General features: G+C 43.2%; 1 protein-coding gene across 1 annotated transcript; it reads left to right on the top strand.

Moving 5' to 3' along the window:
- Positions 1–5,098: 5,098 nt before the first annotated feature.
- Positions 5,099–25,493, top strand: CILP (cartilage intermediate layer protein). The gene is made up of 8 exons (XM_087707598.1): positions 5,099–5,174; positions 9,690–9,773; positions 11,300–11,569; positions 14,706–14,891; positions 15,627–15,941; positions 17,413–17,521; positions 20,425–20,582; positions 22,981–25,493. Exons 1-8 carry the CDS (start codon positions 5,099–5,101, stop codon positions 25,290–25,292), a joined length of 3,510 nt encoding a protein of 1,169 aa, XP_087563724.1. The 3' UTR covers positions 25,293–25,493.
- Positions 25,494–26,072: the final 579 nt, after the last annotated feature.

The following is a 26,072-nucleotide window of genomic DNA, read 5'->3' as shown; positions in this document are numbered from 1 at the left end:
GCTTAAATTAAATTAAATTAAATTCTGGCATATTTCTGTTAATGTCATTTCCCATGCTATAATGAATTAGGAAAAACAATCCGATTTAGCAAGGTTAAAGAAATTAAAGTTATCTATGCAGATTCTCAGTTATCCAGGTCATGGTTGTCCCAAAGATGCTTTTTCAAAAGGCGAACTGGACTTCTTCAGCTTCTTGAATGAGAAATGAAATGTCTTCAGGGAAAACCCAGTAAAGTCTAGTTATTTTTTGAAAACGCACCTTTGGGGAAAAGAATGGATGAGAGTGGATAGATGGGGTCAAGTTGATTAACGGAAAGCCCCTTAGTTGTATTTGTGTAACCAATTTTGTTGCATTGTTGAGGCGTCTTCAGGATGTGATCAACAGCCGTAATGGTACAAGTGAAACTCTGCCTGGGATTTTTATGTGTGTTGCATATGTAGTACACATACACACACACACACACACACACACACACACACACACACACGGAGGGAGGGAGGGAGGGAGGGAGAGAGAGAGAGAGAGAGAGAGAGAGAGAGAGAGAGAGAGAGAGAGAGAAAGAGAGAGAGAATTGCAGTTGAATCATTGTAGACAACTTGACTATTTTTGACCATTCTCTTTGGTCACCTCTGCTTGATAGAATGACAAATTATTTAAAAGGAAGGTCAAGGTGCCAAGTATTTGTCAATCAGAATACAGCTGGAAGGGACCCTTGGGGGTCTTCTAGTCCAACCCCCTGCTCAAGCAGGAGATCTTATTCAGATAGGTGGCTGTTCAGTCTTTTCTTAAAAACCTCGACAAATGAAGCACCTGTAACTTCTGAAGGCAAGCCATTCCACTGGTGAATCATCCTCACTGTTAGGAAGTTTCTCCTTAATTCAAGGTCGGTTCTCTCCTTGATGAGTTTCCATCCATTACTTCTTGTCCTGCCTCCTGGTGTTTTGGAGAATAATTTGAAACCCTCCTGTTTGTGGCAGCCTCTCAAATATTGGAACATTGCTATCAAGTTCCCCCCTAGTCCTTATTTTCTCTAGACTGGCCATACCCAGTTCCTACTTATATGACTTACATGAAAATTAACTAAGCTTAGCAGATTATACAAATATATATAACCTGGTTAAGTGTGCTATGCAAATGATGCCGCCCCCAAGAACACTTCCATGGGATAAAAGAGAATACTGTAGCTCAGGTTTGATGCTCTCTGAGCTTGGTCATGTTTTTGTAGACATTACCCAACGTCATTACCCAAACTAGGAAACATCATCAGTGCTAGAAGGCAGTAGGGTTCGTGGAGAGGATGAGGATTGTGGGGTCCTTGGTGCTCTCTGAGCTTGGTTGTTTTCTTGCAGACGTTTCATGACCCAACTAGGGAACATCATCAGTGCTAGAAGGAAGTGGGGTTTGTGGAGAGGAGGAGGAGATGACTGTGGGGTCCTTGGTGCTCTCTGAGCTTGGTTGTTTTCTTGCAGACGTTTCATGACCCAACTAGGGAACATCATCAGTGCTAGAAGGAAGTGGGGTTTGTGGAGAGGAGGAGGAGATGACTGTGGGGTCCTTGGTGCTCTCTGAGCTTGGTTGTTTTCTTGCAGACGTTTCATGACCCAACTAGGGAACATCATCAGTGCTAGAAGGAAGTGGGGTTTGTGGAGAGGAGGAGGAGATGACTGTGGGGTCCTTGATGCTCTCTGAGCTTGGTTGTTTTCTTGCAGGATGTTTCATGACCCAACTAGGGAACATCATCAGTGTTAGAAGGAAGTGGGGCTTGTGGAGAGGAGGTGGGTGGAGGAGATGACTGTGGGATCCTTGATGCTCTCTGAGCTTCGTGATTTTCTTGTGGACATTTTATCACCCAAACTAGGTAACATTATCAGTGCTAGTCACTTGCATGGATGATGTTACCTAGTTTGAATAATGTTTGCAAGAAAACAACCAAGCTCAGAGAGCACCGAAGACCACTTGCTTCCAAGCGATTCCTCCAGACATGGAGGTTTTTATTTTCTTTTTTCCAGAACTTGACGTCCAATGACTATTTTACAATCTTTCCAACTTGGTGGGCGGCATTCTTCCTCAGGGTGGGCTTCTCAGCGTGGGAACCAACGGATGCAGTTGTTTTCATTGTGCAAAGAAACCCCTGATTCCACATTCTCTCCCTTACTGGCATTTACACAAGCTCTGGTTTCTTCGTGGTCAGATCAGGTTTTCCATCTGTGTGGCTCTGTGCCAGCCCCTGCAACTCCACGCAGAGCTATAAAAGGGACCCTCCACCATTAGGAAAGGCTGAAAACGGATGCCTTGAACGGGACTTCAGGGGAAAAAAACCTGGTAAGCTTAAACACTTTCTAGTCCTTAGAATTCCTAGATTTCGACTGAAAGAAACAGCACAATGTGCAACCGTGAAGGCTTGATTTCGGTAGAGATGATGGTGTAGTGTAACACTATTTTTATCCTGCAAACAAAAGCAGAGTAGAACATTATTTTGTTAACTGAGTGTTTATTAAGAAAGGTGTTTGGGGACGTATTTCTACATGTAATACAGAACAAAATAGGACATTTCATGATGCTTTATCCACCTGGAGCAGAAGGTCAGGATTTACAGGATTAGTTTAGATGGGAAGATAGTTTGGAGGCATCTCGGAGCAGCTGAATTTTTTTTTAACTATATCTTAAATGGGAAATATATGAGATTGCTAACCAGGATGAAAGAATTGTTTCTGTCCTGAAAGTAGCTTAATTCTATTCTTTCCACTAAGGCACAATTTAGTGTATATTTTTCACAGAAGAATAAAATAGAATAGAATTCTTTATCGTCCAAGTGTGATTGGACACACAAGGAATTTGTTTTTGGTGCATATGCTCTCAGTGTACATAAAAGACAAGATACATTTATTAGGAAAGGTACAACACTTAATGATAGTCATAGGATAGAAATAAGCAATCAGGAAACAATCAATATCAATATAAATCATAAGGATACAAGCAACAAAGTTACAGTCCTGAAGTCATAAGTGGGAAGAGATGGGAGATAGGAAAGATGAGAAGACTAATAGTAGTTAGTAATAGTAATGCAGCCTTAGTGAATAGTTTGACAGTGGGGAGAGAATTATTTGTTTGGCAGAGTGATGGCGTGCGGAAAAAACTGTTCTTGTGTCTAGTTGTCTTGGTGTGCAGTGCTCTACAGTGTCGTTTTGAGGGTAGGAGTTGAAACTGTTTATGTCCAGGATGTGAGGGGTCTGTAAATATTTTCACGGTCCTCTTTTTGACTCATGCAGTGTACAGATCCTCAATGGAAGGCAGGTTGGTAATAATTGTTTTTTCTGCACTTCTGCAGTACGTATCATAGAGAAAGAAATGGATCAATCTACAATTCTGTAAAGACATATCTAGGAATAAATGTCCCCAAGTTTCTGATCCTTATTTTTGAGGAGGGTTAAACTGTTAAGGTGCAAAAAACAATATAAAGATCAACCAAAGAGGTGCAAATGGTACATTGAGGAGAAATTCAACAATATGCTTAATTCGGTACTTTGAAATCCATCTGTGTCTTTTTGACTTGATTCTACAATTCTAGATATGTTCCAGTCTGGATTTTGGACCCATAATATGAAAATATATAGTCAGGTGGAAAATCCACATACATATTCTCTCCTTTGCATAAATGCTCCTGACATGTGGTTCCCTGAATTATGAAGCTGCAAGTAGTCTCTATGTGTATATGTCAATGTGTGTGTTTAAATCGTCAAGTCCTCACCCTGGCAAGTTAACATTTTGTCCGTATATCTATTTCTTTACAAGTACTTTTATGCTCCTGCAAACTTATTTAAATTTACCTGTAAGATTTTTAAAATTGCAGTTTTCAATGCATCCTTCAGAAATATCCAGGTCTGAACAAGCCTTGGTTTTATTCCAGTTTAGGAATTTGTTCACGCAACATGCCTACACATGTTGGCCGGAAAAAGACTTTGGAATGATATTGTATATTTTAAATTGTGTGGGGGGGGGCTTGTAGTTATTTAAACATAGTGTAAGAATATGCCTGTTTGATTAATTTATGATTAACTGCAAATCCTCCCCTCCAATTCAGTAACCAAGGGAATCCTGTTCCTCAAAGCTACATATCATCTTTTGCAATATGACACTGGGGATAGAAGATAGCATCCTAGAGATTACACCATTAGTTTTGTAAAGTTTTGTTTCTAGTCCTCAGGGCTATAATGTGAAGCATTGCAGGCAATGCGACGTGAAATCTAATATTGCCAGTGCATTTGAGAGGCCATTGTAGTTCTTCCAGCTGCAACTCTCTTCCTTTTATAATGCTTAGTAATGGTTCTTCACTCAAGGACAATTTATTTCTAAAAAACGAAGTAAGGAGTAGATATTTATTTCCAAAATTAAATGAAAATTACAGTACAATATTTGGTGATAGATCTGGATCTTGAGAACTTGAGCGAGAATGGAGTGGGACTCCAGTATTTGGATCATAATGCAAATTTTGGACTTAGATACCTATCTGGTTGTGAACAATATGGGTTGGGGGCAAGGGTAAGCTATATTTTTCTTAGTTATGCCTCAAAGTAAGGTCCATCTTAACAGGTCAAATTACGAAACAGTCCTGCTAGTTCATCATTTTGGTTCTGGAGGTGTTTCATCCTTCACCCAAGGGACCTCCTAATAAGATTTCAGGAAAGGACAATCTACAGAAAAGATTCAGGACTGGGAGCTGAGGTATACAGATAAAGTTACATAGAACATGGAATCATAGGTCTGGAGGAAACCTCGGGGGTCTTCTAACCTTGGAGGTCCCCAATCCTTCTCTTTGATAGGCTAGATAGCTCCCTCAACCGTTCATCTTCCAATTTAGTCTTCATGGAATGAACCTGGGGTGTATTTAAACTAAGAAGTAACTATATAAATAGCAAGGAAATAATTTACATTTTCCTGTGTTGCCCTTTTATTGTGTGATAGGAGACCAGAGCTCATGGAGAACAATTATTGGGCTTGTAGTGCTGTCCCAGGACCAAGGACTATATGTCTTTTGCAAGCTTCTCTGTTGTTATCGTTAAGCAGTTAATGTCAATTAGGTAGTGGAAGTGGGTAGAGATGGGAGAAATACTTAGACCGAATAGCCAAGAAGTAGATGCAGATAAAGATAAAGATCCAAAGAGGAATAAGAGAGGCAAGTAAAAAAAAAAGCATAGCAACTAAAGTACTGAAGTGGGCAAGAGACGATGGATAGATGATTTCTCTTTTTGTTCTAATTTGCTTTTCTTTTTCTCTCGCTTTCTTTTCTTTTTTAGGTAGGTGACATGATTAGAAGTTAGGTAGGATAGAACAAAAACGTCTTTTAATAAAAGGGTGACATGATTAAAAGTTAGAATAAGAGATAGAAATAAGAGAAAAGGGGAATATTAGTGTATACCCTTTTACACAATAAAATTAAAGCAATAACAAGAGAAAACATGGAATAATTAAATAATGACAAGACTATAACAATATAAATGTGTATTATTATTAGAAATATATAAGTTGGTTGAATGTAGTAACTATGATTAATTCTACTAGTTTTATTTGTATTAGAATGTATGACACCCAGGTGCCACACTGTTCATGCATTGATACGTGTGTGTGTGTGATGTAAATAAAAAAATATAAGCAGTTAATGTCAAGAGGATATGGGGAAAACATTCCCCTTTGTTCCCATAAGTTAGAACGGGGTTGGGCAACTAATTTTCTAACGTTGGAGTTGGTACCATCTTCTTCAACTGAGATGCCCAGGGAGACATTTCTCTGGTCACAATAACATCGTTCTATTTGCCTGCTCCCAAGATAGTGGTCAGAGGAAGGTGGGGACAAAATCCGTCCAGACTGAGTCCATATTGAAGTCAATGTGCTTGTTTTCTTCTTCCCAGGTTGTTCTTCCATTTGGAAGCCCAACGAGACTTTAAAACCAGAGTGCGTGATGATCCAAATGCATTTTTGACCTGCTTGGAAATTAGCATCTGAGAATCCTCTTCTGGAGTTAAAGAATGATTGAATTACAGAGACATCTTCTGCCTTCCTTCCTTCTTCTTGCAGTTGCCTGTATTTCTGGTGAGTGTGGCTGACCTTTCTCAGATGTTCAAAATGGCTGGGTTGCTACACACTCCAACTTGTGTCACAGAGCCAACCAACCTAGAGCTGATTCAGGGGTCAGCAACCCGTGGCTCTGGAGCCGCATGTGGCTCTTTCATCCCTCTGCTGCGGCTCCTGTCGCTGGTCGGTTCCACAATGGATAGGGCTTTCAGTTAGGACAGGTAGAGGAAAAAGGACGCTGCACTAGGAGGAGACTATGATGGGGGAACCAAACCTCCTCTTGGCTCCAGAATTGAATCTGGTTAGGACCTTTGTGGCTCTTTGAGTGTTTAAAGTTGTCGACCCTTGAGCTAAGAAGACATTTCCAGATAGCTAGATCAATTAAACAGTGGAACAGCTTGCCTCAAGAAGTTGTGGGTGCTCCAACATGGGTTTTGAAGAAGAGGTAGGATGACCATTAGAGTGAAATGGTATAGGGTTTCTTGCCTGAGTGGGGGGTTGGACTAGAAGACCTCCAAGGTTCCTTCCAACTCTGTTATTTTGTTATCTGAGCCTTGTTTAAAGGGGAAGAATTCCATTTCAACTCAAACTGAAGCACAAATATGCCAAGAGAACAATTGATTTCCTACAATATGCTCAACGCAACCATGCTGAGCCTCTCTAGGGTTATGTGCAAAGCAGTGGTGGAGTTCAAAAAATTTAACAACCGGTTCTCTGCCCTAATGATTTCTTCAAACAACTAGTTCACCAAACTGCTCAGAAAGTTAACAACCGATGGCTAAATCCCATCACTGCAAATCCAATGTATGATTTCTCAGATTAACTTCCTGAGTGGTTATTGCACTGATTTTTTTATGGTTTGGTAACATTGAGAATATAACTCCCCCCACCCCAAACAGTACATTTCATTTATTTTCTGATTCACAACAATCCACAGATAAGCAAGAAACACAATCATATTAAGTCACCAAAAGAGAAGCTAATGTGTTTCTATATATTTGAGTATAGATTATGGTACAATGAATAAAATGAATAAATAAAGCCCCAAAAAAGAAAGGAAATGGGGAAAAAATCTGTAAATTATTAATATTGTATTAGTATAAAATTACCCCAGTCTTTCAATGAGTTCTTTAATCTAAATCATCTGGAAGCATATTTTCCCATATTTTCATTTTTATGTTATTAAGACCGCCCATAAGGAAAGCTAACCAAGTTTAATATTTGGAGTTCACGCCACATTTTTATTAATTTAGTTAAGCATGTTGTTTGAATATAATCTATGTCTCTTTAGTTAGAAGGACTTCTGTCTTTTATTTTGGTCATTGAAATTTTACCATACAAAAAGTACAATTTAATGCACGGTCTTCAATGTTTATATGAAAAATAGGGAAACTGAATCGTCTTTTAAAAGAAAATGTATATCTGCTGTTTGATTTTAGAGGTCTTTATTAGAATACAGTTTTGTAAAATGTTTTCAGGTTTTGCTCCCGGATTTCCCTTTCTAAAGCAAAGTTATAAACATAAACATTTTTTGTTTAGTCTTATGAACCTGTTTCAAATTTGCTCCCTTTTTTTCTCTCCAAATCCTTTGTTTGTTTTTTTCCAAAGAAAATATGGCCATCATAGCTGTACTCTCACGGCCTGTATCTAACGGCTTGCCTTTCCGCTCTGACTAGGTTTGGTTGATTATTATTTTAAGTAATTACTAGTCATAAATACATCATTATTATAATTACTGGCTGATACCTGGGTTTAGGAAAAGAGAGCTTGAAACTGACCCGTGGGGGTTTACTCACGGGGGGGGGGATGCAACCGGTTTAACAACTGGCTCGGTGAGTGCGTCCTTTGCGCGCACGCTTGCGCTTCGCACATGCACGCAGCATTCAAAAAACGACTTTCTAAAGCTTCAAAACTGAACTTCTGTGTCAGCGCCTGTGAGTAAAACAGCTGCTATGCGGCCATCTGCTGTGCCGTGTGAATCAGCTGAGCTAAAAACAGGGAAATATGGGCCAGGAAAGTGCAAGGGCAGGTGGGCGGGGCCAAATGCTCACTGAAATCACCAGTTCGCCTGAACCTCACAGAACCGGCTGCGTCTCACTCCTGGGTTTACTTCTTTGTGACTGGGTTAAACAAGTCTTAGACGCCAGATGCACGACATTTTTCTGTAAAGATTAATCCAAGTGTTTTGTACACTTTATAGCTGTAGGATTTGCAACTGGATCTGTTCCTGCCGAGGGCTTCCCTACTATCCAAAAATCTAACTCCTGTCTGAGCTATTGGAGCAAAACCCTCCTATCTATTTGGAGAAAATGAGATAAACAGACTAGACCGTAAAGCTTTTGGTCACTATCGTAGAGGGCACTCTGGCTTCATAAAATGCCTTTTTTAAAGCCTCAATTTTGATCACGTGACCGCGAGAAGGCTGTGATGGTCATAAGTGCGAGGAGCAGTCCTAAGTCAATTTTCTCAGTATTACTGTCATTTCAGATGGTCGCTAAGCGAACTCAGTCAAGGGTTACATGCAAAGGAAGTTTCAGCACCAAACTGATTTTTTTTTAATTTGAAGGAAGAGAAAAAAAAATTAGAGAATCATGCATGTTCAAATTTCGTGATCATGGGATCAAGTTTCAGATGCTTGGCCACTAGTTCATACTTATGACTGTTGCAGTGTCACACGATCCACTTTTGCGACCTTCTGACAAGCAAAGTCAAAGGGGAAGCTGGATTCGCTTAACAACCGGGTTACTAACTTATCGACTGCACGGATTCACTTAACAACTGTGGCAAGAAAGGTGGTAAAAAGGGGGAAACTGACTTAACAACTGTCTCGCTTAGCAAGAGTAATTTTACGGTCAATTGTGGTCGTAAATCGAGGACTATCTATACCACTTTTCAGACAATGAACTTCAAGACACTATCAAATCCAAGACTGACCCAATCTTAACAATTTACCCACATTCTCTTCTTCCTTTCAGTGTCCCTAAAAATCTAGAAATCCCTTGCTTGAATAATTCTGTTTTCTAAATCCATATTGTTTACTGTTCATCTCTTGTTTAAAAACCTTATTTAGTATTTCGGCGGTACTCTGGTACAAGCGCCATTTCTGACTGTTTTGATGAACAACTGCAATGGATCTGATGTATTTTTGTTAACGAGAATAAAATAAGAGAGTTAGAAAGGGACCTTAGAGGTCTTCTAGTCCAACCCTCTGCTTAGGGTTCTACACCACTTCAGATGAACGGTTATCCAATCTCTTTTTCAAAAGTTCCAGTGTTTGAGGCTAGTTTGTTTATTTAAGCAATTTATATCCCACCATCTCATTTTCACAATTCAGAATATACTGAGTCGGCCAAAAAAAAACAAAACCACCAAAAATAACACAGAAAACCAAAATAAAATCAAATTTGAAACAACTCTAAAAACAACAACACTGATTAAACAATATTCAGTGTGCCAAAATGGACAGCAAGTGACATATCTCATTCAGCCTACATGTTGGGCTCACATTAATTTCTTGGCCCCAGAATTTTGTTGGAAAACCAAATTTTAAAAACAGCCTATTCTTTTTTTTTTTTTTTTCATTTTACAGCATTTTTGTTTCTGTTTTTCCCTCCCTAAGGTGAACGGATTTTAAAACAATCAGTGAGCTGGATCGCCAATGGACAAAAACCCTACAGCCTTTTGACCAAACACAATTCAGACAGTAAGTAATTTTCCAATCCCTGCAGTTCTATTTTAAGAAAGCATTAAGATGCCATATGCTTGTTATTATGTTTTAAACAACAAATTAAAATGGCTTAATTTATGAAAGATCCTGTCGGTCTCTCTCTGTGCCCTTGGATAATGGAAAACAGATTAATCCTTGCTAAATCCTAATTCATTCTGGCTAACACCCGAAGAAGCAGATTGCTAAAAAGCTAAAGTCAAGTCTATTGTGATTGCCAACATCCTTCTCCAGTTTATAAATCAGGCATTTCCTGTCATCGTAAATCCCAAAGGGGAATCTCAGTTTTTTTTAAAAAAAAGTTTTTTATTTTTTATTCTCCTACATACAATTATAGGTATACATTCATATAGGTCTTCTTCTTTACATTTGTCGTTCTTATACATTTATTATTCCATTTAAAAGTTATAATATAGAGTTTGGGTTGCTTTATTTATTATCCCATCCATCTGTTTTAACACCACCATATTTTCCCTTTCTTTTCTCCCTTCCTCCTCTCCTTCCCTTTCCTTCTTCCCTTACCTCTCCCCTACTCCTACTCTTCCCCTTCCTACCCGCTCTCCTTCTCTTTCTCTACCTTCACCCATCTCTCCTTACATCTTCCTTCCTTCCCTCCTCTTCCTCTCCTCCTCTCTCCCTTTCTTTTTCTGTTGTCATAGGTGTCTCTTTCAAATCTCAATTTATGTTTTCTTGGGATGGTATTTGTGCAAACCAAAGTATAGTTTAGTATCATTTCTTATTCCCTTCCCCTGGAGTGGAGAGGAAATGGAGATTTTGCAGTATCCTTCCCCTGGAATAGGAAGGGAATGGAGATTTTGCAGTATCCTTCCCCTGGAGTGGGGAGGGAATGGAGATTTTGCAGTATCCTTCCCCTGGAGTGGGGAGGGAATGGAGATTTTGCAGTATCCTTCCCCTGGAGTGGGGAGGGAATGGAGATTTTGCAGTATCCTTCCCCTGGAGTGGGGAGGGAATGGAGATTTTGCAGTATCCTTCCCCTGGAGTGGGGAGGGAATGGAGATTTTGCAGTATCCTTCCCCTGGAGTGGGGAGGGAATGGAGATTTTGCAGTATCCTTCCCCTGGAGTGGGGAGGGAATGGGGATTTTGCAGTATCCTTCCCCTGGAGTGGGGAGGGAATGGAGATTTTGCAGTATCCTTCCCCTGGAGTGGGGAGGGAATGGGGATTTTGCAGCATCCTTCCCCTGGAGTGGGGAGGGAATGGGGATTTTGCAGTATCCTTCCCCTGGAGTGGGGAGGGAATGGGGATTTTGCAGTATCCTTCCCCTGGAGTGGGGAGGGAATGGGGATTTTGCAGTATTCTTCCCCTGGAGTGGGGAGGGAATGGAGATTTTGCAGTATCTTTCTCCTGCCATGCCCACCAAGCCACACCCACAGAACCGGTAGTAAAATTTTTTGAATCCCACCACCTCCTACAATGGCAAGGATGACAATTTCCCTTTCTGTAGCCGTACAATCTGCACTCCTTCCTTCTCTCTTTCTCCTTCAGACCAAGAATCGTGGACCAGCTGGTTCAACATTGATCATCCCGGAGGGAACGGGGATTACGAGCGCTTAGATGCCATTCGCTTCTATTACCGGAACAGGGTGTGTCCAAATCCCATCCAGATCGAAGCCCGGACTACCGATTGGGTCCCTGCCACCAGTTCGGGCCAGGTGGTCCACTCCAGTGTCCACAAGGGCTTCTGGTGCCTGAATAAGGAGCAGCCCCCGGGGCAAACCTGCTTCAATTATTCAGTCCGTTTTCTCTGTCCTTCGGGTAAGAGGGATGCTTAATTTTTCAGGAGGGGGTGCGTGCAAGTACAGGGAGTCCTTGGCTTATGACACAATTTGAGCCCAACATTTCCGTTGCCGATTGAGAGGGACATCGGCTGAGTGAGTTTTGCCCCACTTTATGACCTTTCTTGCCATCGTTAAGAGAATCACTGCAGTTGTTAAGTCAGTAACATGGTTGTAAAGTAAATCGGGCTTCCCCATTAACTTTGCTGGTCAGAAGGTGGCAAAAGGGGATCCCATGACCCTGGGAAACAGCAATGGTCATAAGTATGAACCGGTTGCCAAGCATTCTGAATTTTGATGACATGATCAAGGGGAGGCTTCAAAGGTTGTGACTGTGAAAAACGATCCTACACCACTTTTTTTACAGTGCCGTTGAATTTAGTGAATGGTCACTAAAAGGACTGCTGTAAGTCGAGGACTACCTGTAAGAAGAACGGCCCTGATGGATTTAGATGCAAGGGATCTTATGGGAGGATAATTTGGGAAGGAAGATGCTAGAGGAGGCCTCGGGACTCAGCTTGGTTGTTTCCTTGCAGACATTGCATTACCCAACTAGGTAACATCATCAGTGCTAGAAGGGAGTGGGGGGTTCGCCTTCCAGCACTGATGATGTTAGCTAGTTGGGTAATGAAACATTGGCTTGATTGGTGGCCTGCAAACATTTTATTGCTCCATTAGGTTATATCATCAATACCCTGAAGATGCATTGATGGGGTACAGATGATATTACCTAGTTGGATCATGAAACATCTGGAAGCTAACAACTCAGCTCAGACAGCACCAAGGGCTCCATGTCTTAGCCTTGAGCAATAGATAGTCTCTTCTATTGGAAGATTAACAGATTAATAGAGTTGGAAGGGACTTTGTAGGTCATCTAGTCCAACCTTCCACCCAAGCAGGAGACCCATTTCTAAGAGATGGCAGTCCAGTCTCTTCTTAAAAGCTTCTAGGAATGAAGCTCCCACAACTTCTGAAGGCAACTTCTGTTCCATGGGTTGATTGATCTCACTGTCAAAAAATTCCTCCTCATTTCCAGGTTGAATCTCTCTTGTTTCCATCCGTTATTCCTTGCCTGGCCTTCAGATGCTAGTATTTGACTGCATTCATGCAGCATATAAACCTGTACCACAGCTAGCCCACGTTCTGACTTTGCCCGAAAAACTAGCATGGCAACTAGAGTAGGCCCAGGGTACCTGTGAGACCACCTACTGCCACCAGTAGCCTCCCATCGTCCAGTGCGATCCCACAGAGTTGGCCTCCTCAGGGTGCCATTGGCCAGACAGTGTCGGCTAGTGACCCCCAGGGGAAGAGCCTTCTCTGTGGGAGCGCCTTCCCTCTGGAATGAGCTGCCTCCGGAGCTTCGTATAATCCCCGACCTCTGGTCCCTCCGACGCGCCCTAAAAAGTTGGCTTTTCCAGCAAGCCAGCCTGGCCTGAACAAAACAAATCAAATTATTGATTACTGTTAATTTTAATTTTAATTCTTTTTTTAAAAAAAAATGTCATTGTCAATTTTAATTGGGTTTGAGATATCCTATTTAATTTCTTTTTAACTTTTGTATTATATGTTTCTTTTAATGTTGTACACCGCCCTGAGTCCTTGGGAGAAGGGCGGCATATAAATCGAATAAAAATAAACCTAAACCTACACGGAGAGAAATTTCACCTCTGGGATTGAAGTGCAGAACTTGATGTGTCAAGCTGATCTCGCTTGTCAGTCTTGATCACAAGCAGAGGCTATCAAAACTCTGGAGAATTAAATGCGGACAACCCATTACAAGCCCCCCCCAAACAAAAATTCCTAATCAGTTTGGCTTTAAAAAGTTGAAGAGATCAAGGCATCTCCAAAGAAGTCAAAAAAATTAAGCTGCATGATTAAAAAGGGGCGGGGCTTCAATGGCACACTCTGCGGGAGCTGGGCAGTGCCAAATTGAATAAATTAAATTAAATCAAATGCCCTCTCCCCACATCTTAGAGTGCTGGGTTCCTCATCAATGCACCTGAGCGCAGGACAAGAAGCAATGGATGGAAACTAACCAAGGAGAGAAGCAACCTAGAACTAAGGATAAATTTCCCAACAGTGAGAACAATTGATCGGTGGAAAGGTTTGCTCCATTGCTGGAGGCTTTTAAGAAGAGATTGGATAGCCACTTGGCTGAAATGGTATAGGGCTTCCTGCCTGAGTAGGGGGTTGGAGTAGAACAGTGGTCACCAACTGGAGGTCGGTGGACACTGGTAGTTCGTGATAAATTATGGTGGTCCACAGAAAAATTATTTGCATTTTTAATATTGCACTAAATGCTATTTATCTTTTTAAAAAAATCATATTAGTGGTCCGCGGGATTTAAAATTATGAATTTAGTGGTCCCTGAGGTTCGAAATGTTGGGAACTCCTGGACTGGAAGACCTCCAAGGTCCCTTCCAACTTGTCTCTTCTCTTCTCCTCTCCTTTTCTGTTCTCTTCTCTGCTCTACTCTACTCTGCTCTGCTCTTTCTATTCCTATTCTATTCTATTCTATTCTTTCTATTCCTTTTTTTATATAAAGATTTTTTTATTTTTGAATAAACACAAACAAACAAAACACCCCCAAAAAACACACACACACAAAACCATCTTCCATTACAAATTGTAGAAAGTGTCAATTGGTTACAAAAACTTCCATGCATCCCTTCCAAGATCGCATGTCATGTCGTCATGATGTCAGCTCCTCCTCCTACTCTTTCTATTCTATTCTATTCTATTCTATTCTCTTCTATTCTATTCTGTTATATTCTATTCTATTCCATGCTACTCTATTTACTCTACTCTTTCTATTCTATTCATTCTAATATTCTATTCTATTCTGTTCTGTTCTATTATACATGCAAAGGGTACATAGACAAAACCAATAAAATGTCCCATTGAAGGAGTTCCCATGATAGATTGCAGCTACTTGGGACAAACAATTTTGGAATCTTGACTGGAGTGAATCAGTTCTTCATCATACACTTCGCTGTCATGATGGTGAAGCAGTGAAGGAGAAGAGGTCATGCAGTTCTAGGCCTTTCTTTTCAAGTCTTCCCGGACTCATCTTGCTCAACCTCCTAAGAGGGCTGCTGGCTGTGTCTCCTTCCCAGGGTCTTTGGCTGGCAATTCCAAATCCGTTTGGTCATCGTGGTCAACATGGAGTTCCTGTTCAGGAAAATGTGACCGAGCTGGTGTGCAGACTCGGAGAAGGATATGCCTTGCAGATACTTTCATGGATCCGCGCTGTAAGGATATAAGTGAGGAAGTGAGGGCTTGTCTGGGACCCCCTTGCAAAGGTATTTTCTAAGAACATGATAACTGTGAAACTTAAGTTTAGCAATATGTATGTGTTGTGGCCCGTCAGTGGCCAGCAGAGCTGGCTGCAAATTAGGACACTGAGGATGTTGGGGAGGACCATGAGCCAGTCCTGGAATCTGGGGAAGGCTCTGATGAGGGCTCTGTGTTGAAGGCAGAGAGGGACCAAGGCCATCTGGTAGTTATTTGCTACCTCCGGTCTGACATCAGTGAAGCAGAAGAACAGCTGGAGCCTGTTCCCAGTGTGAGCATGCACAAAGTTGCCAGACGAAGGGGACAGCTAAAGAACAGGGGTAGACTTGGGAGTAAGGCCACAGGTGGATGATGAATGGCCCCTCTCAAAGGAAATAAAAGAGGAGCGAAGGGGGAGTGGAGTTTGCAGGAGACAATTAGTTTGCTTAATTGGTTTGTGACTGTCCGAGACTCCTTGCCAAATTTTGCATATATCGGCCTGTCAGCTCTGCAAGCCAGATAAAGTCTGTGACTGTAAATCCTCCTTTGAAAGACTTTGCTGGAGGTGAATGAGCAGAATTCACAGTCAAATAACAACAACAACAACAGCAACAATAACAATAACAACAACAATGATGATGATAACCAACCAGCCCCAAAGGCTGTGAATCTCACTAAAGATTAACCAAATAACAACAACAACAACAACAACAACAACAACAATAATCCTCTGGAGTAACTCATGCTTTCCTTACCCATTTTAGCCTGTAACCTGACGTGCTCCAGGGGTTGGGTGAATGCCGAATGCAGCGCATGTTTCTGCCAAGGACATGTACTCTCTGGCACAGTTGCCCTTCAAGATGGCGCCCCGGCAGCTGGAGCCCGCCTCTACCTGCAAGCGAAGCCATCCAAGTTCTTAACAGAGTCAGACCACAATGGGGCCTTTGAGGTTCCTGGCCTGTGCCCTGATGGGAAAACCACCCTGCAAATTAAAAAGTCCAAGTACGTGACGGCTGTGATCACTTTGTCAGAGAGTGCTGAAAATTACTCGGCTGTTCGTATCTACTTGAAAAGAGCCGGTAAGGAAACGTTGGGCCCCCATTCAGTGGCAGAATAGACTTCATGAGTCCTGCAGTTCCCTAGGATTGCACTGTGATAACCATCATGCACAGCCACAGCTTCTATGAAACATATGCAGTCAGAATTGCTTTCACAGTGTGTGCTTATGCGCCCTGATTATGTAAAACAAAAGGCCTAAGGATGTTATGATAGCAGTTTTCCAGTACTTGACGGGTATAGAAGGTTTTATTTGTTTTATTTTCCAAACCATAAGAGGACAGGACAATAAGTAATGGGTGGAAGATCATTAAAGAGATCAACCTAGAACCAAGGGGAAATTTATTGACAACTAGCTGATAACCCAGCATTGTCTGAGTATTTATTTATAGGGAGGAAATGTCCAGACCAAAAGTAATCTCAAATGTTGGATTTTCCCCCTTACCAGAGGGAGCCCCCTTGTGGAGTACTGTGAAGTCATTACCATGGCAACTCCACTGTGCTATACAATAAAATCCATTTTACGGCAGTTCTGTAGAAACCATTTGAAGGCACAACAAGCTGTATCTTAACAGAACACCTGCCAAATCCCCCCGCCCCCAAGGGATTTAAGGGGTGTCTTACCCCCCCCCCCCAGTATTAATTTCCAGAGAGGACGTCATCTGTGTACCAAGTTTGGCTGAAATTGGTCAAGGTGTTCCAGAGTTATGCTGGAACACACACACACACACACAAACACACACAAAAACACACACACACAGCTATTTTGATGACAGATAGAGAGAGACAGAGAGACAGAAAGAGACAGAGAGAGAGACAGAGAGACAGAGAGAGAGAGGGAGGGAGAGAGACAGAGAGAGACAGAGAAAGAGACAGAGAGAGAGAGACAGAGAGAGGGGGAGGGAGGGAGAGAGAGAGAGAGAGAGAGAGAGACAGAGACAGAGAGAGAAAGGGAGACCAAGAGAGATGGGGAGAGAGAGACAGAGAGAGACACAGAGAGAGAGAGAGAGACAGAGAGAAAGGGAGTGAGGGAGGGAGAGAAGCGGGGAGTGAGGGAGAGAGAGACACACACAGAGATAGAGAGACAGAGAGGGAGGGAGGGAGAGAGAGGGAGGATGGAGGGAGACAGAGAGAGACAGAGAGAGAGAGACAGAGAGAGGGGGAAGGGAGGGAAAGAGAGAGAGACATAGACAGAGAGAGAAACAGAGAGGGAGCGAGGGAGAGGGGGGAGGGAGGGAGAAAGAGAGACACAGAGAGAGAGAGAGACAGAGACAGAGAGAGGGGGAGGGAGGGAAAGAGAGAGAGACACAGACAGAGAGAGAGACAGAGATGATCCCACCGTCAGTGTGAGGGGCGGGAATTCTAGGCACTGACGTCCATGTTTCTGTAGGGGGTTGAGGTTAGCATACGCCCATCTTCCAGACTCTTCCAGATGGAAGCCAAACTGGCCGTCCCAATTGTTGAGGAAAGATTCAAATTATTTTTCTCTTTCAGAAAAACCATACATGACCATGCATCCAGGAAACAAAGCCAGAAGAGAGGGTCAGAGTGTGTCGTTCTGTTGTCATGCCACTGGAAATCCACTACCTGGCAGATATTGGTGGTAAGTCACTAAAATAAGGTTAAAGATAAAGATGAAGGTTCCTCTCGCACATATATGCTAGTCATTTCTGACTCTAGGGGACGGTGCTCAACTCTGTTTCAAAGCCAAAGAGCCAGTGCTGTCCGAAGACGACTCCGTGGTCATGTGGCTGGTATGACTCAATGCCAAAGACGCACAGAACACTGTTACCTTCCCACCAAAGGTGGTCCCTATTTTTCTACTTGCATTTTTACATGCTTTCAAACTGCTAGGTTGGCAGAAGCTGGGACAAGTAATGGGAGCTCACTCCATTACGCAGCGCTAGGGATTCGAACCACTGAACTGCTGACCTTTCTGATCGATAAGCTCAGCGTCTCAGCCACTGAGCCTCCGCATCCCTAAAATGGGGTTACAGGACAAAAATCTAGGCTGATTACTACCAAAATTAAAGATAATCCTTGATTTACAAGCAAATTGGGACCATAAATTTCCATTGCTAAGCAAGTTGGTTCAGTGAGACATGCTTGATTTTGCAACCTTCTTTTATTTGCCGGGCCATTAAACAAATCACAGTAGGTTTAAAATAAATAATAATAATAATAATCCAAGGTCATTAAGTGAATCTGGCTTCCCCCATTGACTTTGCTTGTCAGAAGACAATGGAGAAGGTGGCAAATCGATCATGTGACCACAGGGATGCTTAAGTGCAAGGACTGATTGTAGGTCACTGTTTTTTCAGTGCTCTTGTAACTTGGAATGGTTGCTAAATGAACAGTTGTAAATTGAGGAGTACCTATAGTTCCAAATGGTGCAAAGCTAGCAGCATCTTCATGTGAGGAACATCAACCTGGATACATTCCCAGCATTCTCATGGGCTGGCAAGGGAAATGCTGGGATCTGAAACCCAGAGGGCAGCAGGAAATGCACCTGCGTTATATTTCAAGTCTAGACTAGTTTTCAGATGGGCATTTTAATGTTTCATGGAATGCCTTAAATCACAACTGGACTTCCTTCCCCTTCTCCTCTTCCTTTAGTTGGAAGAGACCTTGGAGGTCTTCTAGCCCAACCCCCTGCTCAAGCAGGAGACCCTATATCATTTCAGACAAATGAATGTCCAGTTTTTGTTAAAACCCTCCAGCAATGGAGCATCCACAACTTCTAAAGGCAATCCATTCCATTCATGCATCGTTCTCACTGTCAGGAAATTTCTCCTTAGTTCCAGATTGCTTCTCTCCCTGATTAGCTTCCATCCAATATTTCTTCTTTTGCCTTGGAAAAATAAAGTTGATTCCAGTGACGTGCGGTAAGGTTTATGGCTGGTGAGGCAAGTGGGCAAAAGCCGCCCTATGTCGGACACAGCGGCAGCCCCGGCGCTGTGTCCGCCATAGAGATGGAACACCTCTATGTCAGACACAGCGACAGGGCTTTCGGATGCCCCGGTGCTATGTCCGCCAGAGCGGCGGGATGCCTCTATGTCGGACATAGTGGCAGGGCGGCATTTGCCTCTAGCGCCGGGGCGTCCAAAAGCCCTCCCGCTATGTCCAACATAGAGGCGTCCCGCTATGTCCAAAAGCCCTGCCACTATGTCCAAAAGCTTGCTGTTATGTCCGACATAAAAATAAAGTGCCAGAGGCGGGTAAAACACACACACACACACACACACACACACACACACACACACACACAGAGAGAGAAATTACTTACAATAATACAATTACTTAGAAATTACATTAATTTTGAATTCCTCCCCATTCCTCCGACCCACATACCTTTTTCAGCTGTTTCACAGAGGATTTCAACTCTGCTCTTGTCTGCCATGATGAAAATGTAAAAATGTAAAAGGAAAAAGGCAAGAGCTGCTGAGGTCAGGCTAGGCTAGCTGCTGCCAGAGTCCCCAATGGATGACTCTGCTTAACTGTTTAAAAAAGCCTCTAAAAAAAGTCCTCTACAGGAGGAGGTGAGAGAAACACGTGCCTCATCTACATAAGGAATTTTTCGGCTTTTAACCCTTGCTTAACTCTGCTCGAGTAATCATAGTCAGACTAAATGAGGCATTTCCAGGAGGTGGTTCTCCCGCCTCCTCCTGTAGAGGGCACTTTTTTAGAGGCTTTTTTAAACAGTTAAGCACTAAGCAGAGTCATCCACAGTGACTCTGGCAGCAACTACCTCAGCCTTTTTCTTTTTAATTTTTTTTCTTTTCATGATGACAGTGGTGAGGCCCTGCCTCCCCTGACTGCACATCACTGGTTGACCCCATCTTCTTTGTGGAAGTCCTTCTCGGATAACCTCATTAGATGGCAAAATCTGAAAGAAATGTGTATGTACAAATATTGTGCAATGCATTGTTGTAGAAAGCAGGGGATGGAGACATCCCCAATCCTCCACCATGACTTCTTGAGCAGCTGCAGTTAGGCCCAGCCCTATAAAGTTGACCAGGTTGGGAAAAACTAGCTTAATTTAACTTTGGAGCTCAACCTCCCCCCCCCTCTCTCTTTCTTATATTAGATATAAGTATAAACATGATTATGAATATAGGAAATGGATACGAATAAGTGGGGATAGTAGGACAGGGACGGTAGGCATGCTGGTGCACTTATGCACGCCCCCTTACGGACCTCTTAGGAATGGGGTGAGGTCAACAGTAGACAGTCTTAGGTTAAAGTTATGGGGATTTGAAGATAACAACAGAGTCAGGTAGAGCATTCCAGGTATTGACCATTCTGTTGCTGAACTTGTATTTTCTGCAATCAAGTTTGGAGCGCTTTCCCTTGAGTTTGTATCTATTGTGTGCTCTCTTTTTTTGCAGCCATTTCTTCCAAGTTCAGAATAATGGGAGGGGGGAGGAATCTGAGAAACCCCTGCTGTAGACCCCTTAGACACATGATAGCTTTGCTTCTGAGTTGCAGTTCTGATCTTTCTTATAGGTTCCACAACGATACTCTGCTGGACCCTGCCCTCTATAAATATAAGAGCAACTTGATTTTGAAGAATTTGAAGATGAACCAAGCCGGACGATATTTTTGCAAGACCAGCAATGAAGCAGGTTCGGTCAAGTCTCAAAGCGCAACCCTTTCTCTCATAGGTGAGTTGTTTTCAGGGAGATCTGAGTAGGCTGAACAGGGAGAGCCAAAGGGCCAGACTTGGCCCCGGGATGCGTAAAATACTCAGATCTGGGATAGGTGGTGGTAGTGGTAGGTATTATTATTATTATGGTTGCCATAAAGAAGAGGGGGGGGGGTGTCAAGCTATTTTCCAAATCACCAGAAGACAAGAAAAGAAACAACAGATGGAAATTAAGCAAGGAGAGAAGCAACCTAGAATTAAGGAGAAATTTCCTAACAGTGAGAACCATTAATCAATGGAATGACTTGCCTCCAGAGGTTGTGGGTGCTTCAAAACTACAAGACTTTAAGAAGAGATTGGAGAGCCACTTGTCTGAAATGGTATGTCCCAAAGGTGCTTTTTCAAGAGGCAACGGGACTTTCTGATTTTTCTTTGAAGACATTTCGCTTCTCATCCAAGAAGTTTGTTCAGCTCTGGCTGGATGGTGGGGAATGGAAGTTAGAGCTGAAGAAGCTCCTTGAGCGAGAAAGAAAAAAAACGACCTTCAAAGAAAAACCAGAAAATCCGCTTGCCTCTTGAAAAAGCATCTTTGGGACAACCATGCCTGGAGGACTGAAATGATTGACATCTGAAATGGTATAGGAGTTCCTGCCTGAGCAGGGGGTTGGACTAGAAGACCTCCAAGGTCCCTTCCAACCAGTGGTGGGTTTCAAAAATTGTTTGAACCTACTCTGTGGGTGTGGCCTCCTTTGTGGGTGTGGCTTGCCGCCCATGTGACCGGATATGAAGATGCCGACGACACTTGTCAGAACCACCTTAAATTACCTCACACACAGCACTGGCATGCATAAGAATAGGATGTGAACTTGTTTTTTAAAAGGCATCTTTGGTTTGTGTTAAAACAACTTCAACACACGCAATGTTCTGATTGCACCACAAACGCAGTAGTCATCCTTACCTTTCACAGAGGCACTGAGTTTTATAAATATGAGCCTGATAGTGTAGAATAATCATATCCAAGGACCAGTGGGGGGTTTCAAAAACATTTGGAACCTCTTCTGTAGGTGTGGCCTGCTTTCCGGGTCCACTGGTGGAACCTCTTCTAACCGGTTCGGTAGATTTGACGAACCGGTTCTACCGAATAGGTGCGAACTGGTAGGAACCCACCTCTGCTTCCAACTCTCTAGACTTTGAAAGAGAGACACACAAGAGAAACCATGCCTACGACAAGATTAGAATCCCTTAGGGATAAAGTTCTTGCTAAGATATAGTATGAACATAACATGAGGTGAAGTGCATAACATACAAAACGCACAGAGGTAGTCCTCAAGTTACAACTTTTCCTTTAGAGAACATTTTATGACCGTTTTCCACACTTATGACACTTTTGAAGCAACCCCATGGTCATTGGATCAAAATCCAGACCCTTAGCAACTGACTCATATTTATGACGGTTGCAGTGTCCTAGGGTCCTGTGTTCACCTTTTGCGACCTTCTGACAAGCAAAGTCGGATTCACTTAACAACTGTATCACTAACAACTGCAGTGATTCACTTAATAACGGTGGCAAGAAAGGTCGTAAAACCAGGCAAAATTCACTTTAACAACTGTCTCGCTTAGCAGCAGCAATTTTGGGCTCAGTTGTGGTCATAACTCGAGAACCACCTGAAATTTCTACTTTTGTGAGGACTTTTTCTTGTAATTTAAACCAAGTTAAATCAGGGTGGACAACAAAAGGATTTTGCTCTTTTGAGGCAGGATTATAAAGAAACTGTCACTCTCCCACCCTTCCACCTGGGTTTAGCATTTTTTAAAATGGGGTAAAAATCTAAGATGCCCTTTTCTCTATCTAGAAAAATCCAAGATGCCATTTTTTTCTATCTGGGGGAGAGAGAAAAACCTCTAGAAAAAGCCAAAATGGCATTTTCTCTATTTAGGAAAAAATTCTAGAAAAATCCAAGATGCCATTTTTTTTTTCTATCTGGGGAAAAAATTCTAGAAAAATACAAGATCCTCTTTTCTCTATCGGAGGTGGGGGGTGGGGGGGTGGAGTCAAGAAAAATCCAAGATGCTCCCTCCCCCTATGTAAAAAATTCTAGAAAAATCCAAGACACCCCCCCCCCCCAATATCTAGGAAAAAAGTCTAGAAAAATCCAAAAGGACAAGTTTCTCTATCTGGGGGAGAGGGAAAAACCTCTAGAAAAACCCAAATGCCCCTTTCTCTTATCTAGAACAAGTCCTGGTGTCCCCTCAATGTATGAAGTTGCCCATTTGCAGGTTCCCCCTTGCTCCATATTATGATCTTTGTAAAAAATGACCTACCACCAATCAAAAAGGTATCCCATCCCTGGTTGAAGACAACTCTTACCATTGATGGCCACAACTTGATAAGTAACCTATGGAATTGATTTTAACAGGAAAGAACCGAACACCCTGTGAGTCCAGGCCAGAGAGTTATCTCATCCGACTGCCCCACGATTGCTTTCAGAACTCGACCAATTCTTTCTACTATGACGTTGGTAGATGTTCGGCTACCACATGCTCCGGAACATTACGTGAAGGTTTCTGGTGCAAGGACACCATAACTTACTGCTGTGGGGTCTCCAAGATGCAAACACGGGATATAACATGTGCCGGCTACACGCTTCCCATCAAAGTCTCGGTGGAGTGTGGCTGCCAGAAGTGCACCGAGGTCAAAGTCACCGTGCGAGGACGAGCTGTGGCGTCTGATACGGGAGAGCCCATGAGGTTTGGTCATATCTATATGGGGAACAACAGGATCAGCATGACTGGCTACAAGGGCACCTTTTCTGTGCAAGTGCCCCCAGACACCGAGAGGCTGGTTCTCACCTTTGTGGACCGCCTGCAGAAGTTTGTAAACACCACCAAAGTGTTGCCGTTCAACAGAAATGGTGTAGCGGTGTTCCATGAGGTCAGGATGTTAAGGAAAAAGCCACCGATCACACTAGAATCCACGGAGACTAACATGATTCCCTTGGGAGAAATGGAAGGAGAAGATCCAATCGCCGAAGTTGAAATCCCTCCCAATACATTTTACCGGCTGAACGGAGAACTCTACGCAGGGAAAGTGAAAGCCAGCGTGACTTTCCTGGACCCCAGAAACGTCTCCGGTGCAGCCACGGCACAGTCTGACTTGAATTTTGTAGATGCCGAAGGGGACATGCTTCCTCTGAGGACGTACGGCATGTTTTCTATGGATTTCACAGACGAAACGGCTACAGAATCTCTCAACGCGGGCCAAGTGAAGGTCCGTCTGGACTCTGCTCAGATCAAAATGACGGAACACCTGCAAGGGATGAAGCTTTGGTCTCTGAATCCACAAACCGGTTTATGGGAGGAAGAAGGGGATTTTGAACTGGACCACAGCAGGCGTGGAAAGCGAGAGGAGAGGACATTTCTGGTGGGCAACATGGAGATACGAGAAAGGAGGCTGTTCAACTTGGACGTCCCCGAAAACAGACGGTGCTACATCAAGGTCCGGGCTTACCAAAGAGAGAGATTCCTGCGCAGTGAACAGGTTGCAGGTGTGGTTGTTTCCGTTATCAACTTAGAACCAACCCCAGGATATTCTACCAACCCTAGAGCTTGGGGGCGCTTTGACAGTGCTGTCACCGGCTCTAGTGGCATTTGTGTCCCAGCTTTCTGTGATGACCAAAACCCAGATGCCTACAGTGCCTACATCATGGCTAGTCTTGGAGGAGAAGAACTTGAAGCAGTTGCTTCCTCCCCCCAACTTAACCCTTTCACTGTGGGAGTGCCACAACCATACCTCAGCAAGCTCAAGTACAGGAGAACCGATCATCTGGATCCCAACATGAAGAAAACGGCCTTCAGGATCAACGTGGCCAAGCCTACGCCCAACATCGCCGAAGAGAGCAATGGTCCCATATACCCTTATGAAAAGCTGCACGAGTGTGAAGTGGCTCTCCCCTCCGCCGCTCACTTCAGGTTTTACAGAGTAGAAGGAGACCAATATGACTACAACACCATTCCTTTTAATGAGGATGACCCTATGAACTGGACGGAAGACTACTTGGCTTGGTGGCCCAAACCGATGGAATTCAGGGCATGTTATATTAAAGTGAGGATCAACAGCCCCCTTGAATTGATTGTGAGATCTCGCAACACAGGGGGCACCCATCCACGGACTGTCGGCCAGTTGTACGGCATCAGAGACGTGAGAAGCATCCGTGCTATGGGCCATCGCAACTTTTCAACAGCATGTCTAGAGTTCAAGTGCAGCGGCATGTTGTACGACCAAGAACGTATTGACCGGACGCTGGTAAAGATTATCCCCCAGGGCAGTTGTTATAGGCAGAGCGTGAACAACATGTTGCACGAATATCTGGTAAACCACCTCCCCGTGCCCGTGAACAATGACTCCAGCGAATATACGATGTTGGCTCCTCTCGATCCGCTTGGTCACAATTATGGGATCTATACCGTGACCGATCAAGATCCTCGGACAGCCAAAGAAATAGCTCTGGGTCGATGTTTTGATGGGACTTCTGACAGCTCTTCTAGAATTATGAAGAGCGACGTGGGCATAGCGCTAACGTTCAATTGTCACGAAAGAGACACACGAGAAAATGTGTTCCAGTCCCTAAGGAACGTAGCCAGGTTTCCAGACAGCCCTTCTAGAGAGAGAACTGGCGTAAGAAGACGAAGTGAAAGTCCTGTTGTTAGAGTCCCTCAAAAAGTCCAATAAACTTTGGTACCCATGCTCCTCAATGGGCAGCTCTGTGAGAATCCCAGCCCCACTATTAATTCATGAACTAGAGTTGACCCCACATCATACCACACATCCTTGCCAATTCCATATTTTTCAGAGTATAAGACGTGCCTTTTTCCACCCTAAAAGAGCGTGGAAATGTTGGTGCGTCTTATACATCGAACAAAGCCATTTTTGGCCTCCAGAAGCCCCACCCTCGGATCCCTTATTAAAAAAAAATAATGGCCAAGAAATGGCTGTTTTCGCAAAAACGGGGGCATTTTTGCCTTCCCCAAACCCCCAGAAGCACTCTGCAGTCTTCAGCAGGGCTGGGGGAAGGGGAAAATGCCCCCGTTTTGGTGAAAAAACAGCCTGTTTTTGCCTTCCCCCAGCCCTATTGAAGCCTGCAGAGTGCTCCTGGGGGCCAGGGAGGACAAAAACTTTTTTTTCTTACTTACCTCTTTGAAATCTTGGTGCATCTTATACACCAGTGCGTCTTATAGTCTGAAAAATACGGTACTTTGAGTTTTTATTCAAATATTTTACACATGCAATAAGAAATACATCCGAAGAAAATACAGTAAAAAGACAAGCAAGCAAAAGGAGAAAGAAACTAGATAATCCTTGCCAATATCGAGAGGAATGGGAAGGTGCTGCTTATGTGATGCTTTACATGTCCTTCATTGGCCTTCGGAGGTCCTCAGAGAAATGCAAGGAGCATCCCCAAAGAGCCAATAATAGACCAGATAGGTTTTCCCATCTGGTTCCATCCAGGTG

The sequence above is a fragment of the Thamnophis sirtalis genome, unplaced genomic scaffold (assembly GCF_051295495.1).
Source record: "Thamnophis sirtalis isolate CommonGarterSnake01/CBP01778 unplaced genomic scaffold, rThaSir2_p1.2 scaffold_2, whole genome shotgun sequence".
Classification (NCBI taxonomy): Eukaryota; Metazoa; Chordata; class Lepidosauria; order Squamata; family Natricidae; genus Thamnophis; species Thamnophis sirtalis.
This window is presented reverse-complemented; position numbering and strand designations above follow the sequence as displayed.